The sequence below is a fragment of the Agelaius phoeniceus genome, chromosome 4, assembly GCF_051311805.1.
Source record: "Agelaius phoeniceus isolate bAgePho1 chromosome 4, bAgePho1.hap1, whole genome shotgun sequence".
NCBI classification, from domain to species: domain Eukaryota; kingdom Metazoa; phylum Chordata; class Aves; order Passeriformes; family Icteridae; genus Agelaius; species Agelaius phoeniceus.
The window spans coordinates 73,754,832-73,771,297 of record NC_135268.1 but is presented as its reverse complement, the minus strand read 5'-3'; the positions used below and the strand labels follow the sequence as shown (position 1 = coordinate 73,771,297).

General features: G+C 51.2%; 1 protein-coding gene across 5 annotated transcripts in view; it reads left to right on the top strand.

Annotated features, from left to right (window-relative positions):
- Nucleotides 1-16,466, top strand: part of EXOC6B (exocyst complex component 6B) — a 319,988-nt gene that overhangs the window by 228,838 nt on the left and 74,684 nt on the right. For all 5 annotated transcript variants that reach the window (XM_077177925.1, XM_077177924.1, XM_077177922.1 and 2 more), the window contains one exon: nucleotides 9,019-9,160. In XM_077177925.1, the coding sequence (XP_077034040.1) occupies nucleotides 9,019-9,160 (142 nt within the window). The remainder of the gene's footprint in view (nucleotides 1-9,018; nucleotides 9,161-16,466) is intronic.

Genomic DNA, 16,466 nt, shown 5'->3' with positions numbered 1-16,466 from the left:
ACATCCTATTGATCCATGGCTGAGGAGAGTGCCATGGATCCAAGACTGAGGAACATCCCATTGGCCAAGACTGAGGAGAATCCCATGGATCCAAGACTGAGGAACATCCTATTGATCCAAAGCTGAGCAGCATCTTGTTGGTCTAAGGCTGAGGAGTATCCCATGGTTCCAAGGCTGAGGAGCATCCCATTGAATATCCCTTCCTCCAGCAGCCATTCCCATGTGCCCAGGAGCCCTGCCCCACAAGCCAGCCTTGGCTGGAAGGTTTCCCTCCTTCTTCTTTTCCTTGGCAAATCCCAAAGCCACGTGAACGTCACCTCCTAACTTGGCTCCGGCCCCTTTTTCCAGCTCCATAAAAAATCCACACAGTGGCTCCAGTGTTCAGCTCCTGGGATGGCTCCACGGAGCCAGGGATCAAATCCAGGTCTGCCAGGGGCTGAAGTCACTCAGGGCCCGTTGGTGGCCACACCACGTCAGCCACCCCTCGTGTGCCACGTGTGTCACGTCAACGCGGAGTGACAGAGCCCACAGCTGGAAACCAGGAATGGCTCTGCTCCCGTCCTCCTTCCATAAGAAAAAATTAGGGACAAAAAAGGGATCTATTCTTAACGAGTGCTGCAAAGCTGAGTAAATAGAATTAATTAAGAGTTTTCTTGGTACCTGCAGGGTTTGTGTGGGATGCAGCCCTGGAGGTTGGTGTGGCCACGGTGGTGACTGAGCTGAGCCCCAGCCTTGAGGGGACAACTCTGGAGGCCACCAAGCTCGGGGTGATATTGGCAACCAACCAGACACATCACTGGGGCTTGGGGTGTCCTTGCTTGGGCATCTTCTCATTCTTTGGGACCTCTTTGTCCTGGGGAACCCATTTCTTTGCAGGATCTTGAGTGCAGAACCACAGCTTTTGTGTTGTCTTTTTTTTTTCTTTTTTTTTCCCTTGGTAGAGGTTTTGTATGATTTGTGTGGTTTTTTTAAACTAAAACAAAGCTGAAAACACCCAAAACAAACCAGAAAAAAAAATCCAACCAAAAATCTCCACAAAAAAACCCACTTGGTCCAGTTGAAAATTGACTTTTGGGCAAATAATGAAAGGTTTATTTTTTAAGTAAACCTCTTAAAAATATTTTTAAAAATCACAGGTACTCGTCGTTCATTTGTTTTGACGCTTTGGGAAGTGTTTGTGCTTTTGGGTGATGGTTTGGGGTTTTTCTGCCACCTTCAGTGAGTGCAGAACTGTTGTTTAAAAAAAAAAAAAGGCAAATCAGGACAAGACAGGCAAGTCAGGAAAAATTTCCAGAGCTGATTGACTGAATTTGCCCCCAGTTTAGGGGGATTTGAGGCAGCCAGGGGATCCAGAAGCTTCTGGAGCAGGAGATGAGCCCTGGGAGGTCTGCAGGGTCTGAAGTCTCCATCTGTGGCCACAGAGAGAGGATCCACTGGGATTATCCTGGGGTTTGTGCTACCAAACAATTGCTCATTATTTCCCCATCACGTTTCCATCCTCTGCAAAACATCCCAGCGCTGCCTTATGGATTGGGAAAGTCAGGAAATTCAGTGTTGAAATTATGGGGACAACTCGTGGTGTTTATAGAAAATTGTACATTTAATACCAAAGGATTCCCATTTTCTGGCCTGCTTTTCTGCTGTCCGAAGTCCCTGGATTTTGCACGTCTAAATATCCTTAATCGCATCAATCCCGATGCTTGTTGTGGGCGAAGAAGGAATTCTGCTGGTAGCTAAAAAAAATAATTGGAAACTCTGAGAGCACTTGGAGCCTGTCAGGCTTTGTTTTCCATGGAAATGCTGCGTTAGTTCCTCGGGGAGTCTCTGGGAGGGTTCTCCTGCTACAGCAGGAGTTGGGTTTGGATTTCTGGGACCACATCCCACCTGGTTGGGGCCAGGGGAAGTGCAGGAGGTACCAACAGGTGAAGGGAGGCTGTGGCTGCCCCTGGACCCCTGGAAGAGCCCAAGGATAGGGCTTGGAGCACCCTGGGATAGTGGGAGGTGCCAGGGTGGACCTGGGTGATCTTTGGGATCCAACCCAACCCATTCCACGATTCCCTGGCAGCCAGAGGTGCTCCTGCAGGGTGGCGGGGACTGGCAGCGCGTTCCTGATTGCACGTTAAGATTAATGGGTATTTATTTGAACAACCATTCCATTTCAGTAGCTCTTAATGAGTCCTTTGATAGCCAGTTCCTTAATTAACAAGGCAGCCTCTTGGCGTTTCCTCTCCCTAATTGGGAACAGATTGGCCATGTCTAAACAAACGCTCCCGGCAGCAGGGCCGGCTCCAGAGCCTCCGCGTGGCCCTTCCCCACCGGGGCTGCCCCTGGGAGCCCACAGCCTTCCCTGCCTGCCCAGGGGTGGGATCTGCATGGAAAGAGAGGATTTTGTGGCTGCTCTCCTCAAGCAGGATGGACACTGGGCTTTGGGATGGCCCAGGGAGAGCCCCCAGGCCTGGAGGTACCACCTGGACGTGGCACTCAGTGCTCAGGATGGGGACAAGGTGTGGTTTGGTCACAGACTGGACTCGGTGATCCTGGAGGGCTTTTCCAGCCTCAGTGATCCTGTGGTGGTGTGTTCTTGTAGGAGCCCCTTGGCTGCATCTCTGGGAGAGATTTGGAGCTTGGCTCCTCCCTTTCAGTGTTTGGAGTGGCCACAGGGAACCTTCTGGATCCTTCCTGTGTGTCCAGAGGGATCCTGGGTCACCTTGAGCCACAGGGAACCTTCTGGATCCTTCCTGTGTGTCCAGAGGGATCCTGGGTCACCTTGAGCCACAGGGAACCTTCTGGATCCTTCCTGTGTGTCCAGAGGGATCCTGGGTCACCTTGAGCCTCAGGGAACCTTCTGGATCCTTCCTGTGTGTCCAGAGGGATCCTGGGTGGCACAGGGAGGGCAGTGTCACCTTGAAAGGTGTCGTGGCAACCCCGAGGTTCCATCAGGAGCTGTGGACAGAGGGATTCATTGCTAGGAATGAGCCACAAAAGAATAAATCTGTGGATTTTGCTGGGATAACACCCTTGGAATGGCTTTATTTGGCTGAGGTTGGACCAAGGAGAGGTTTGGGCATCTTGGCCATGGAGATCTGCCAGCTTTCACCTGTGATCCCTGTTCTTCCCAGTGCAAATCCAGGTTTTGATGGGATTTGCAAAGGTCTTTAATAATGAATGACCTCACAGAGCTGTTCCTGGGATTGCTTCACAGGGTATGAAGCTCTTCAGTTTTCTGCCACGTCGGTAAAGGAGCATTGGTGCCTTTGAGGTGTTTGTTTTCCCCTTTCCCTGCAGAGTGCTCAGCTCAGGGCTGCATTCCCGCTCTTTGTTCCCTGTCCAGATCTGATCCTCTCCTTTGGACAAATTGTTCCTGAGCTGGAGGGACCAGGGTGTCTGGGCATTCACTCTCTCCTGACCAGGGTGTCGCTTCTCATTCACTCTCTCCTGACCAGAAACTGGTGCCCAGGGCAGGTGTGGGTCACCCTTGGGGTTCCTCCCCAGGTTGATCTGACCCCTGCTTGGGGTGTTAAGGGGTTTGTTCCTCTGAAATTTTGGTCAGCAGGGACAAAAAACCTTCCTGGGGCTTTTCCTTGGTGTGGTGTGGGGAAGGAGGGCATCCAGTGGGACCTGGGCAGGCTGGAGAGGTGAGCACAGGGGAAGCTCATGAAGCTCATCCCGAGGGGTGTTCCCCTGGAGAAGAGAAGCTGTTCCTGAATCCCAGGCAGGGCTGGAGCCACGCTGGGGAGCAGGATCAGGACGTCACTGGTGTCTGCTCAGGGTGCTGGCACGGGGACAAGGCCTTTGGGAGTGCCCCAGCTTCTGCCACGCTCCCGAAAATCACCGGGGAATTAGCGCGGGGCCGGCTGAGCGCGGCGGCTCCTGTGAGCTCCCGACAGCCGCGGCGACACCGCGGGGATCCCGCTGCGTGCCAGGGCACAGGTCCTGGCACCGCCACCGAGGGTGGGGCAGGGCGCCATTGCGGGAGGGTAACCAACCATTTCGGGAGGGTAATGATTTCAGGAGGGTTGGGGTGGGTGATGATTTCAGGAGGGTTGGGGTGGGTAACAATTTTGGGAGCGTTGGGGTGGGTAGTGATTTTGGGATGATTGGGGCGGGTAACCATTTCAGGAGGGTAATGAATTTGGGAGGGTTGGGATGGGTAACAATTTCAGGAAGGTTAGAGGGGTAATGATTTTGGGAGAGTTGGGGCGGGTAACAATTTTGGGATGATTGGGGCAGGTAACCATTTCAGGAGGGTAATGATTTTGGGAGGGTAACCATTTTGAGAGGGTTGGGGTGGGTAATGACTTTGGGAGGGTTGGGGCAGGTAACCATTTTGGAAGGGCAACATTTTGGGAGGATTGGGGTGGGTGACGATTTTGAGAGGGTTGGGGCAGGTAACCATTTCGGTAGGGTTGGGGTGGGTAACGATTTTGGGATGATTGGGGCGGGTAACCATTTCAGGAGGGTAATGATTTTGGGGAGGGTAACCATTTCAGGAGGGTTGGGGTGTGTAATGATTTTGGGATGATTGGGGCGTGTAACCATTTCAGGAGGGTAATGATTTTGGGGAGGGTAACCATTTTGGGAGGGTTGGGATGGGTAATGATTTTGGGATGGTAATGATTTTGGGTGGGTTGGGGTGCGTAACGATTTTGAGAGGGTTGGGTCAGGTAACCATTTCAGGAGGGTAACAATTTCAGGAGGGTTGGGGTGGATAATGATTTTGGGAGGATTGGGGCAGGTAACCATTTCAGGAGGGTAACCATTTTGGGAGGGTTGGGGCAGGTAACCATTTCAGGAGGGTAACCATTTTGGGAGGATTGGGGCAGGTAACCATTTCAGGGGGGTAACCATTTTGGGAGGGTTGTGGCTGTGGGCAAACACGTCCATGCCAGACTCAGCTCCGTGTGTCCTGGGCGAGTCCGGCTCTTCCAGCGCTGCAGGAAAACTCAAAAAAAAAAAAAACCAACAACAAAAAAACTGCCCTGAAGCGAAACCCCATCGTAAATAAGTTCCTGAGAGCCGAGGTGGGCATCTGTGGCAGGAGGATGTGCTCGATTCCTGCCAGCCAGAGCCGTTCCAAGCGGGAATACAAACAACCTTCAGCCGCAGCAGCAGCTTATTAGCGCTGATATATCAGCGGCCGCGCGCTCGTTTGTCTCCTGTCAGCAGCAGCTGCTTATCCAGCAGATTTCCCGCTGTATTCCCGGGGAAATGGCCTGAAATTGATGTTCACAAGCCAGGGCTGACTTTATAAGGAGCTGCAGTAACTCGTGGAGCGCAGGGGTGAGGCAGGAAAGGATTAAGTCAGGTCTTATTTATAAGGAGTGAAACCCATAAATTCTGGGAGGGTTTTAAATCTCGGTGCCCAGGGTAGGAGCTGCTGCTCATCCCTGGTGGTACCTTCTGTTCTCTGAGCAGACATTTAACACCGTGATTGAAACTCCTGTGGCATCTCCGAGTTCTCTGATAATAAATACAAGGGGGGAAAGGGATTCAGGCTTAAAAAGCAGAAAAAAATATTTCTATATAGTTTTGCTTTTCTTCAGATAATACTGGATCTAAACTGTGAGGCATCCATGTGTTCTGTGAGAGGAAAAACTGAGTGTTTTTTAAGAAAAGATTTTTAGGTGTTTAAACTTCAAGAGTAATGTGAATAAAAGGTCATGTTCTCAGCTGGCCTGAGAAGATTCAGGTTCACAGTCAGGACAGTGGGCATTTGCACCTGAAACTGTTTCAGGCCTGGCCTAATCCTGTGTGGAAAAGGCAGGAGGAGGGAAGGCTGAGCCAGAAGCTGCTTCTGGGCTTGTTTGAATCTCCTTTGCCATCTCTGTAATAAGTCCTGGGGGAGCATTCCCATAAGGAACATCCTGAAGTGCCCCTTCCACTTGGGGAAGCCTCTCAGAGTCATGGTGCTGCCAAGCCCTGATGATGAAATTGCTTTTCCCATCCTTTTCCCTGTTTGAGGCTTAATTATGTGACATTTCATCTCAATTGTTGGCTCCTTTTCACCCATTTCTGGGGTCACTTCTCATTCACTCTCTCCTGACCAGAATTTGGTGCTCAGGGCAGGTGTGGGTCACCCTTGGGGTTCCTCCCCAGGTTGATCTGACCCCTGCTTGGGGTGTTACAGGGTTGTTCCTCTGAAATTTTGGTCAGCAGGGACAGAAAAACCTTCCTGGGGTCTTTATTTTGTGTGGTGTGGGAAAGGAGGGCATCCAGTGGGACCTGGGCAGGCTGGAGAGGTGAGCACAGGGGAAGCTCATGAAGTTCTTGCTGAGGGGTGTTCCCCTGGAGAAGGGAAAAATGCAGGGAATCCTCAGAGTCCCTGGAGGGGCTCCAGGAGAGCTGGAGAGGGGCTGGGGACAAGGCCTGCAGGGACAGGAGCCAGGGAATGGCTCCCACTGGGAAAGGGGAGATTGGCCTGGGATCTTGGCAAGGAATTCCCGGCTGGGCTGGAATTCCCAGATTTGCTGGGGCTGCCCCTGGATCCCTGGCAGTGCCCAAGGCCAGGCTGGACATTGGGGCTTGGATCCACCTGGGATTTAAGATCCAACCCAAACCATTCCATGGTTCACCTGGAACTGAGAACCTCCAAGGCCTCTCCAAGAGTTACAATCCTCTGTAAATTCCCGCTGAAGTGGAGTGTGAGCTACTCCAGGGATTTTCTGCTGCTCTTCCAGGGAGGGTCAGGAGCCCCATGCCCTGCCCTCAGCAAGGTTCTAGGTCTTGGCTGCAGAGCTTTGATTTCCCGTCCTCTGCTTCCGTCTGGGACATCCCAATGACACATGGAGGGCTTGAGGGCACTGGGAATGTCCATCTGGAGCAGAGGAGGCTCAGGGGAAACTCATCAGGATCTGTTCATCCCAAGGGCTAGCTGTGACAGGGACAGCACCAGGGAATGCTGGAGCTGTTCCAGGGGAGGCTCAGGCTGGATTTCAGGGAAAAATTCCTCATCCAGAGGGTGCTGGCACTGTCTGGGCTCCCAGGGAAGGGGCACAGCCCCGAGGCTGCCAGAGCTCCAGGAGCGTTGGACACACTCGCATGGGCAGGGTGGGATTTTGGGGTGTCTGTGCAGGGCCAGGGCTTGGATCCACGATCCTGTGGGTCCCTCAACTCAGGATATTCCCTGATTCTGTCAAAACTCCTCGGCCACAGCTAAAACTCAAGTGTCTGTTGGAATTAATGAAGAAAAATCACAGCCGGGCAGCGCCGTACTTCCCGCAGCTCTCAGAGATGAGGAATTGGCACGAGCAGGGTTTTAAATAACCCAGCGTGTCAGAAAAGCACAAACAAATGATGAAAAGCAAAGAAAAAACCCCAGAGCTCTGCTAAACTTTATGGTTGCCATGCTTCATCTTCATTTTGGTGCAGGTGTTTGCTGGGAGGTGAGTGATGGACGCTCCGGACCCTGGGAGCGGCGGCGAGCCGGAGATGGAGCACCCTGCCCTGCAACGCACGGCTCGGCTCCTTTTTTAAATAAAAAAAACATTTTTCCTTCTGTCTGAAGATGGATGTGGCCTGAAGATCCAAATCAAGTTTGCAGAGCTGGGGAAAAAACCCTTCCCAGCACAGGGATCAAACGTTGCCGTGCCGCGATAACGAAACCGGCGGTGCCGAGCTGGAAGCACGGCGTAAACTCCGCGTTTAATCCCAGTTTAAACACAGCTTGTAAAGCGCCTCTGAGAGTCGGTGAGAGCTCCTAAGCCACGCCTTGGTGCCAGGAAAGCGTGTTAAGAGTCTTTTGTGAGCGTTTGAGGAGATAATCTCCTGCTGGAGCTGTTTTCAGGGCAGCGCCATGATCCAAAACCTCCCTGGTGGCGTTGCGCACGCAGGCATCGGGATCATTCCCTGTGGTGCCAGCCTGAGGGGTTTGGGCTAAATCCCGCTCTGGTCCCAAAGGATTTCGCCATCTTTATGGGTTTAATTCCTGGTGCAGACCCTCTACCTGCCATAGAGAGGATCAGGTTGTGGGTGGGAATGTCCAAGATCAGGTTGGACATCGGGACTTGGAGCAACCTGGGACAGTGGGAGGTGTCACTGGCCATGGAATGAGATGGGCTTTAGGGTCCCTTCCCACCCAAACATTCCATGATTCCCTGATAATCAATGGGATGCTGTCTCGCCCACGTTAGGGCATGATGAGAACGCTTTGAGCTCTGAGCACCCCAGAGCTCTCCTGGATTCAACCAGCTGCACCCAACAAGGCCTAACCCTTCCCTCAGCCATGGGCACTTCCAGGGGGGATTCCCTTGGGAGATGGTGGTTGTGACCTTGAGCCCTGTGGGAAGATCCCATCACAGATGGGACACGCTGAGGAGGCTGGGCCGGGCTGGAGAAGTTCCCTGGTGGCTTTACTGAGGAGATTTGGGCTGCGCTGGAGAAGTTTTCTGGTGGCTTTAAGTGAGGAGGTTTGACTGAGCTGGAAAAGTTCTCTGGTGGCTTTACTGAGGAGGTTTGACTGAACTGGAGAAGTTCCCTGGTGGATTTAACTGAGAGGTTTTGGCTGGGCTGGAGAAGTTCTTTGGTGGCTCTAACTGAGGAGATTAGGCTGCTCTGGAGTTCTGTGGTGGCTTTACTCTGAGGGGCTTTGGGCTGGGCTGGAGAAGTTCTATAGAATTTACTGAGGAAGTTTGGCTGCTCTGGAGAAGTTCTGTGCTGGTGGCTTTACTGAGGAGGTTTGACTGAGCTGCAGAAGTTCTATAGTGGATTTACTGAGGAAGTTTGGCTGCTCTGGAGAAGTTCTCTGGTGGCTTTACTGAGGAGGTTTGACTGAGCTGCAGAAGTTTTGCACTGATTGCTTTAACTGAGGAAGTTTGGCTGCTCTGGAGAAGTTCTCTGTTGGCTTTAACTGAGGAAGTTTGGCTGCTCTGGAGAAGTTCTGTGCTGGTGGCTTTAACTGGGGAAGTTTGGCTGCTCTGCAGAAGTTCCGTGCTGGTGGCTTTCCCGATGGGGCTGCCCTGCAGAAGTCCTGCGGTGGCTTTTTGCGCCGGTGTCCCTGACGAGTGTCCGTTTGTCCTGCAGGGGAAGGTGGCCCAGACGGCCTGCATGTCGGCCTGCAAGCACCTCTCGACGTCGCTGCTGCAGCTGCTGCTGGAGGCCGAGGTGAGGCAGCTGACGCTGGGGGCCCTGCACCAGTTCAACCTGGACGTGGAGGAGTGCGAACGTAAGAGCCCAACCAGCCCCGTCCCTGTCCTTGGCTTGGTCACGGGTCCAGGGGGAATTCCTGCTCTGCATCAGGCTCAGGGGTTTGGGGAACGTTGAAATCGAGGTGGCCCACACCTAAAATGGGACTTTGGCCCGTGAGTTTTAAGGGTGATTATTAAATATTAGTCCCCAAATGTTTCGGGGTGTGTCCTGCCTGGCTTCGTCTGGCTGGGACACACTGCAACAGGTGGTGAATCAGCTCTGTTTATAAAATGAGTTATTTATTGAGCAGACAGGAGAAAACGAAGAAAAGGTTTAATTGAAGTTACTACAGGGTATAAACCAAAAAGAATTATTAGTGCACTACATGAAATTATGTGTGACATGAAGGTATTTATATTAGAATGATATTTCTATTTCTATTTCTTATTATATTTGCATTTACATTTACATTCATATCTATATATCTATATCTATATCTATATCTATATCTACAACTTTATATTTATATCTATATTTATATTTATATTTACTGGAAAAAGAAATGCCAGGGTAGGTTAGGAATCAAAAGAAATAGGATAGATTAAGAATCAAAAAGAATGGCATAGATTAGGAATCAGAAGGAATAGGGTAGATCAGGAATTAAATGGAACAGGGTAGATTAAAAATTAAATAGAATAGGGCAGAATAGGAATCATGGAAAAGTGACCATGGTGTACACAGAGTCCGTTCCCTCAACCTCCAGAGGAGTAACCCCAAACAGCCTCCCAAATTTGGGGTAAGATCCTACAGTGCTGCTGTGCCCCTTGGTGTTTGGGGTCCCAGGTCAGGGGTGTGGCAATGCCAAGGTCTGGGGGTGGTGGGTGCCCACAGAGCTCACCCAGAACATCTTCAGCACACAGGATTCCAAGAGATCCAATTTTACTCCTCCTTTTCCTCTTCAATGCTGCCTTGACACTCTCCAGACCATCCCTACATTTTGGGATTCAGTTTCTTAAAAACAGGAGGGATTGGAGTGCACGAATCAAAAATCAGTTTATTTCTGACTCTTTCCGAGAAGCTGGGGCTGCCCCATCCCTGGGAGTGTCCAAGGCAGGGATGGATGGGGCTTGGAGCATCTGAAGAAGTTGATGTTCTTCACCAGTTCTGGTCCTCTCCCAGCTTCAGCCCTTTGTGCTCTCTGCAGGGAATTTTGCCCTTGAAGTGAGCCCTGTGCCGAGTCAGAGTGGTGGAGATGAGGTGTCTTGTGACAAAGTGACAGCAGCTCCTGAGGGCAGGAGCATCGTGGTGCCACCCTCAGGGCTCTGCTCCCAAACCTGCCCCTTTTGGCTTTTCAGGCACGCACCTGGATTGGGGCTGGAATTCTCTGGGTGCCCTCAGGTTGTTGCTCGTCCTGCTCAGTGAAAGGGTTAAAAACCACAGCCCAAAGCAGACAAAATGCTCTTTTTAATCCAGGTTTTGGAATTAAAGTAAGGCAGAGTGAACACAGTCCTGCACAGGATCTTCTTCCCTCTGAGGGGGATGGGTTTGTTGGGATTCATCCTGAGATGGATTTGTTGGGATTCATCCTGGCGTGGATTTGTTGGGATTCATCCTGGGGTGGATTTGTTGGGATTCATCCTGGGATGGATTCGTGACCGTGGTGGTTGAGAACCCAGAGCTTGATAGAGTTCCTAACAAACCCCCCAGGTGATCTTTGATTTTAGGCTATTTTAGGGATTTTTTTTTCCCCCAGATATCCACATTTTGGCTTTCCTGGTTGAGGTGGAGATTGGGATGTCTCGTGTTATCGCAGAATCCTGGAATGCTTTGGGTGGGAAGGGACCTTAGAGCCCATCCAAGGGCACTTCCCACTCTCCCAGGGTGCTCCCAGCCCCATCCAGGCTGGCCTTGGACACTTCCAGGGCTCCAGGGGACTCAGTGACATCAGCTGTTGGTTTCATCATCCCCTGGCACTTCCCATTGCCAAGCCAAGTTCTTCCACCCTTTATCCAACATTTTCCTGACCCAATTTTACTTCAGCTGCCCCCATCAACACTGAGATTAAATTTACTGCTGGGAACAACCCCCCAGCAGGAATTTTGCTGTTTCCAACACGGGTTTTTCCGTTTTTCAACATCCACTTGCCATTTTCCAGCCCTCAGCTGACCAGCCCAGGAGAAGGATCCCAATTTAATGATTCCCACCCGGATCCTGCAGCTCCACCATAACTCACCAAGCAATGCCTGATTTTCCTCCTGGTGCTGCCTCGATCCCCCAGTTCCTGACTCTCATTTGTGTCCCCTCAGCTGTGCTTCCATGGGTTTCTGCTGAGGGACAGGCACCAGAGCTGGGAATAATGGGAAGCGTTTGTCATCTTTAATAATTCCGGTTTTTTTTGGCTCCAAACACTCCAAACCCAGCAGTTTTCCACCCCATCCATAACGTGGATCACGGAGCAGCAGCTCTTCCCTAAAAGCTGCTGCTGCCAAGGAAGACGAATGGGATTTCAGAGCAGGTTGGAAAGCACAATTCCTTAAATTCCTGTTGTTTGGGGAGCCCGAGCCAGGAGCACTCAGACATCCCGGAGCAGGTGACGCCAAGCAGGGTCAGGGACCTGTCCCCAGCCCCGTCCCAAGGTGCCACTGGAGCAGGGAATGGAGATGGATGCTGGAGCTGGATCCTCCCCATCCATCACTGTCAGCCCTGAACAGACAAAATCCTTCTCCCTCCCAGCAGCAAATCTGTGCCCCTCATCCCCATGGGTCAGTCTGGTGGCTCTGCTGAGCCTGGGAGTCACTTTAATTTGGTTACTTTGGAGCAGAAATCCATCAAGGTTTGAATTTTGGGATGAGCCAGTGCCAAGAGGGAGGTGGTGTATTCAGGAAATAAGTTTCAGTTTGCAAGGTTGGGGTTTATTCTTGTTTTTTTTTGGTGATTTTTTAAGTCTTTTTTTGTACCTGAAAGCACAGGTGTGAATCTCAACATCCTCACAGTGCCAGTTCGTGCCTCTGCCTCAAATTCCCAAACCTTTCCCAATCCAGCAGTTTTATCTTGCACTTACACATTAAAATAGGATTTTATGTCTGTTTGGAGCACTTCCAGTGAGTGCCATGGTGAGGGAATGGGGCTGCAGAGTTCTGATGCTGGAGTTTATTAAGGTTGTGAATGCTGAAAAAACAATCTGGTTAAAAGAGAGGTGAGGTGAATGAAGGAAATTATTTTATTGGATATTAGGCATAGTTTGAAGGGGGTGAAGGCCTGCAGGGACAGGAGCCAGGGAATGGCTTCCACTGGGAAAGGGGAGATTGAGCTGGGATCTTGGCAAGGAATTCCTGGCTGGGCTGGAATTCCCAGATTTGCTGGGGCTGCCCCTGGATCCCTGGCAGTGCCCCAGGCCAGGCTGGATCCACCTGGGACAGTGGGAGCTGTCCCTGCCCATGGATGGGGTGGGATGAAGATGCCCTTTAGGGTCCCTTCCAACCCATCCAGTCTGGGATTCTGGGATTTTGGGATTCTGGGATTTTGGGATTCTGTGGTGCTTGGCGGAAAGATGAGGTTGTGATGGGACCCCTCCACCTGCTCTTTAAATCTCCCCCTTCCTTAAATCTGTCCTTTTTTGGTGCGTTCAAAGCACAGAAAATGCAGTTTATTCGTTTTTATTAATTTTCTGATCTTCCAAAAGGAAGCTGTTGTAGGACTGAGGGGAAACAGTGAATTAAACAGACCCCAAGAGCCAGGTATTCCATGTTTCCCTCATGTGGATATCCCATAATCAGCCACATTTTTGGTGTGAAAGAGGAGAAAAGAGCAGAGCAGCCACATTGTAAAAATCCTTTTGGGTTGCTTGTGAAGGGACAAACCTGGGGGAAATCCCAGCTGTTTTCCGTAGTTTATCCTGGTGAGACCACGGAGTGTCCAGCTGGACCCATCCTGGAGGAGGTGCAGGGTGCTGAGGGGTCAGGGAGAGCATCCTCCGGTGCTACCAGCAGGAAGATGCTTCCCAAGGTGTTTGGGAGCAGCTTTCCATGGATTGAGTGCTTGGATGGCACGAGTGGCTCCAGGGAAGGGCTGCAGGTGGATTTGGGATGTGTTGTAGGGCGGGAGTTGGGATGGTGAGGTTCTCTCACCCCCTTTTAAACCCGGGCTAAGGCACAGCTTAAATGAACTGCCTAGAATGACTCAGTGGGACACATCTTGTGTTTCCCTTTAGGAAACACTTCTGGGTTAAAAAGAAGCAAAAATACCAACCCTGGAGAGGGGAAAAAAAATCCCAAAGATTTTCTGTAACCTGTAAATCTCGTCTTTTCAGAAAAGAAATTTCTTTTTTTTCAGAGTGTTTCTTGTCTCCCAGAATGCATCCATAATCCAAGATTTAACAATGCAATGGGATTTTTAATCTCCTACATGCCCTGCTCTGCTCTTTTTGAACTGATAAATCCATATATACATATATGTATATGGATTTATTTATATTTATATATAAATCCATATATTAAATATATATAAATATATATTTATTTCTATATCTAATATTTATATTTATATATAAAGGTATAGAAATATTTATTTTTATATAAATATATAAATCAATATTGAAAATATAATTTGATAAATGCATAATTTTTCCATCTCCCCTCTACCTCAGACATAGTGGGAATCAAATGGAGCAGCCCAGATTTGGAGGTGACAGCTGAAAAATCCCAAAGAAATGGGGAGGTTCTCACTCCTAGGAAGTGTTCCCCATCTCCATAACGGGTTCCAGCAGTGGCTGAGGGGTTTTTACAATCCTCAGATCATAAAATGAGCAATTCCATAATCTCCAAACTCTTTTAACTGCTGCTTTCTGGGAAATTAAAAGAGCCCTAAAAATTTATATTTCAGATTCCGTTAAACACCCTATTTTTAGTCAGCCCCTCTCCTGGGGATCAGCCAGGCATGCACCCAGATGTCTCTGCTGGGGTGAGGAATTCTCCATCCCAACAGATTGTCCCAAAATGTGCCCACATGGATCCTGGCACAGCCATTCCCCACCTCCTCCTTGGCTGCCTGATCTGGCTGGTGGGAATTTCTCACGTGGAAATCCTGGGATTTGGGGGAACTTCTGGGGTTTGTCCGTGATGCTGGAGTCATCCTCTCCCTCGGCATGATCCCAAGGACTCCCAGGTGTTCTTCCAACCTGTGACCCATCAGGGATGGGAGTTTGTGGTGCTGGAGTTAGGATGGCCCTGACTGGTGTCTGTGCTGTGGCAGTGCAGCAGGAAAAACCTGGATTTGGGGGAAAAATGGGAATGTTGTAGTGGAGAGATGGGAAGATTTAAGCAGAACAGATCAGGAGAGGAATGTCCACCCCTGAGGTGCTGATCTCTCAATGTGCCTCAGGTCCTGGGGTCAGATTTGGGCACCTTCCAACAGGAGAGACCCTGGAGGGGCTGGACCGTAGCCAGGGCAGGGAATGGAGCTGGGAAAGGGATGCAGAATCCCTGAGGGAGCCGGGCAGGGGCTGCAGAATCCCTGAGGGAGCTGGGCAGGGGCTGCAGAATCCCTGAGGGAGCTGGGCAGGGGCTGCAGAATCCCTGAGGGAGCCGGGCAGGGGCTGCAGAATCCCTGAGGGAGCCGGGCAGGGGCTGCAGAATCCCTGAGGGAGCTGGGCAGGGGCTGCAGAATCCCTGAGGGAGCCGGGCAGGGGCTGCAGAATCCCTGAGGGAGCCGGGCAGGGGCTGCAGAATCCCTGAGGGAGCTGGGCAGGGGCTCAGCCTGGAGCAAAGGAGGCTCAGGGGGCCCTTGTGGCTCTGCACAGCTCCTGCCAGGAGGGCACAGCCGGGGGGGTCGGGCTCTGCTCCAGGGAACAGGGACAGGAGCAGAGGGGAGGCTCAGGGTGGATTATTTGGAATATTCCTCATGGAAAGGGGGTCAGGGATTGGAAGTGCCCAGGGAGGTTTGGAGTGCCCATCCCTGAGGGATTTCAGTGCTCTGTGGATGTGGCACTTGGGGACATGGGCAGGGGTGGCCCTGGTGCTGTTGGGCATGGTTGGACTGGGTGATCTTTTCCAGCCATGATGATTTGGGGATTTGTGATTTCCAGCTGCCCTGCTGTGGCTCAGCAAAGAGCTCCCCTCAGGTTCATGCCATGGACAGAATGGTGGGATCTTGGCAAGGAATTCCTGCCTGGGAGGGTGGGGAGGCCCTGGCACAGGGTGTCCAGAGAAGCTGTGGCTGCCCCTGGATCCCTGGAGGCCAAGCTGGATCCCAAACCTGGCCTTGGACACTTCCAGGGATGGAAATTCCACAACTTCTTGAGCTGGTGGTGGGATGGGCACCGCTCACATTTGCTGCTGTTGGTGTTGAATGATCTGAGAACTTCACATCTGCCAGGACACACCCATGGAACACCTTGGATTCAGGTCTGGGAACCTGTGGAGATCCCTGACCCAACTCATTAGCCAGTCCCATGGATTCTGTTCCAAATTTCTTGTCACGCATCTCCAACATCCTTCTAAAGAGTTTCCTTCTCTTCAACTTGGAAAACATCTCGTGGTCAGCCCCTGGGGAGTCCCTCCCTGAGGCTGTGGGTGCTCCTCAGCCCTGCCAGTGTCCCATGACGGGGACCACTCCTTCCTCTGCAGTGACAGCACTCCAGGCCCATCTTTGTTCCATCAGAGGAACGTTTGATGGCGAGGGAGAGAAGTTTCTTTCATCTGACCCAGTTCAGAGTGTTTTGGGTGACTCCTCCCTCTTCCCACAGCTCTCTGAAATTACCCAGATGGGAATGAGCTCTGAGAGCTCGGGCTGTAATGGGGAACAGCTTCAGAGCGGGGTTGTGTAGGAATGGTGTGGGAGAAGGAGAAGCTCAGTGTGGAAACTGGGTGAAGGAGAAGCTCAGGGTGGGAATTGGGATCTTCTCTCTGTTCCTCTTGCCTCGATTCCTCCCCAGCATTTCTCACTTTTTCCCACCTGTGAGCTTCTCCAGAGTCCATGGATTTGTTCTTCAGCCTCAGTGTGCTCGAGGTGTCACTTTGTTCCTGTGGATATGGAACAGGAGTTCCCATCTCTTGGCCTTTCCAGGACGGCCTTCTAAGGCTTTATCCAAGGAGATCCCATTACTTGGCTTTCCTAGACAGCCTTCCAAGGCTTTATCCAAGGAAGATGACTTCAAGATCTCCATCCTTCCTTGAGGAATCCTGAGATGGTCAATTGCCCAGATGCTGTCTGTGGCCACGAGCAGATTGGTCCATGTTCCCTTCCCTGGGAGCAGCTTCAGCCTCCATCCTGGAGGTGCCATCACAAATCCCATGTAATTCCGAGGAGATCTTCCCCTCAGATGATGTTTTTGAGGGATGAAGTCA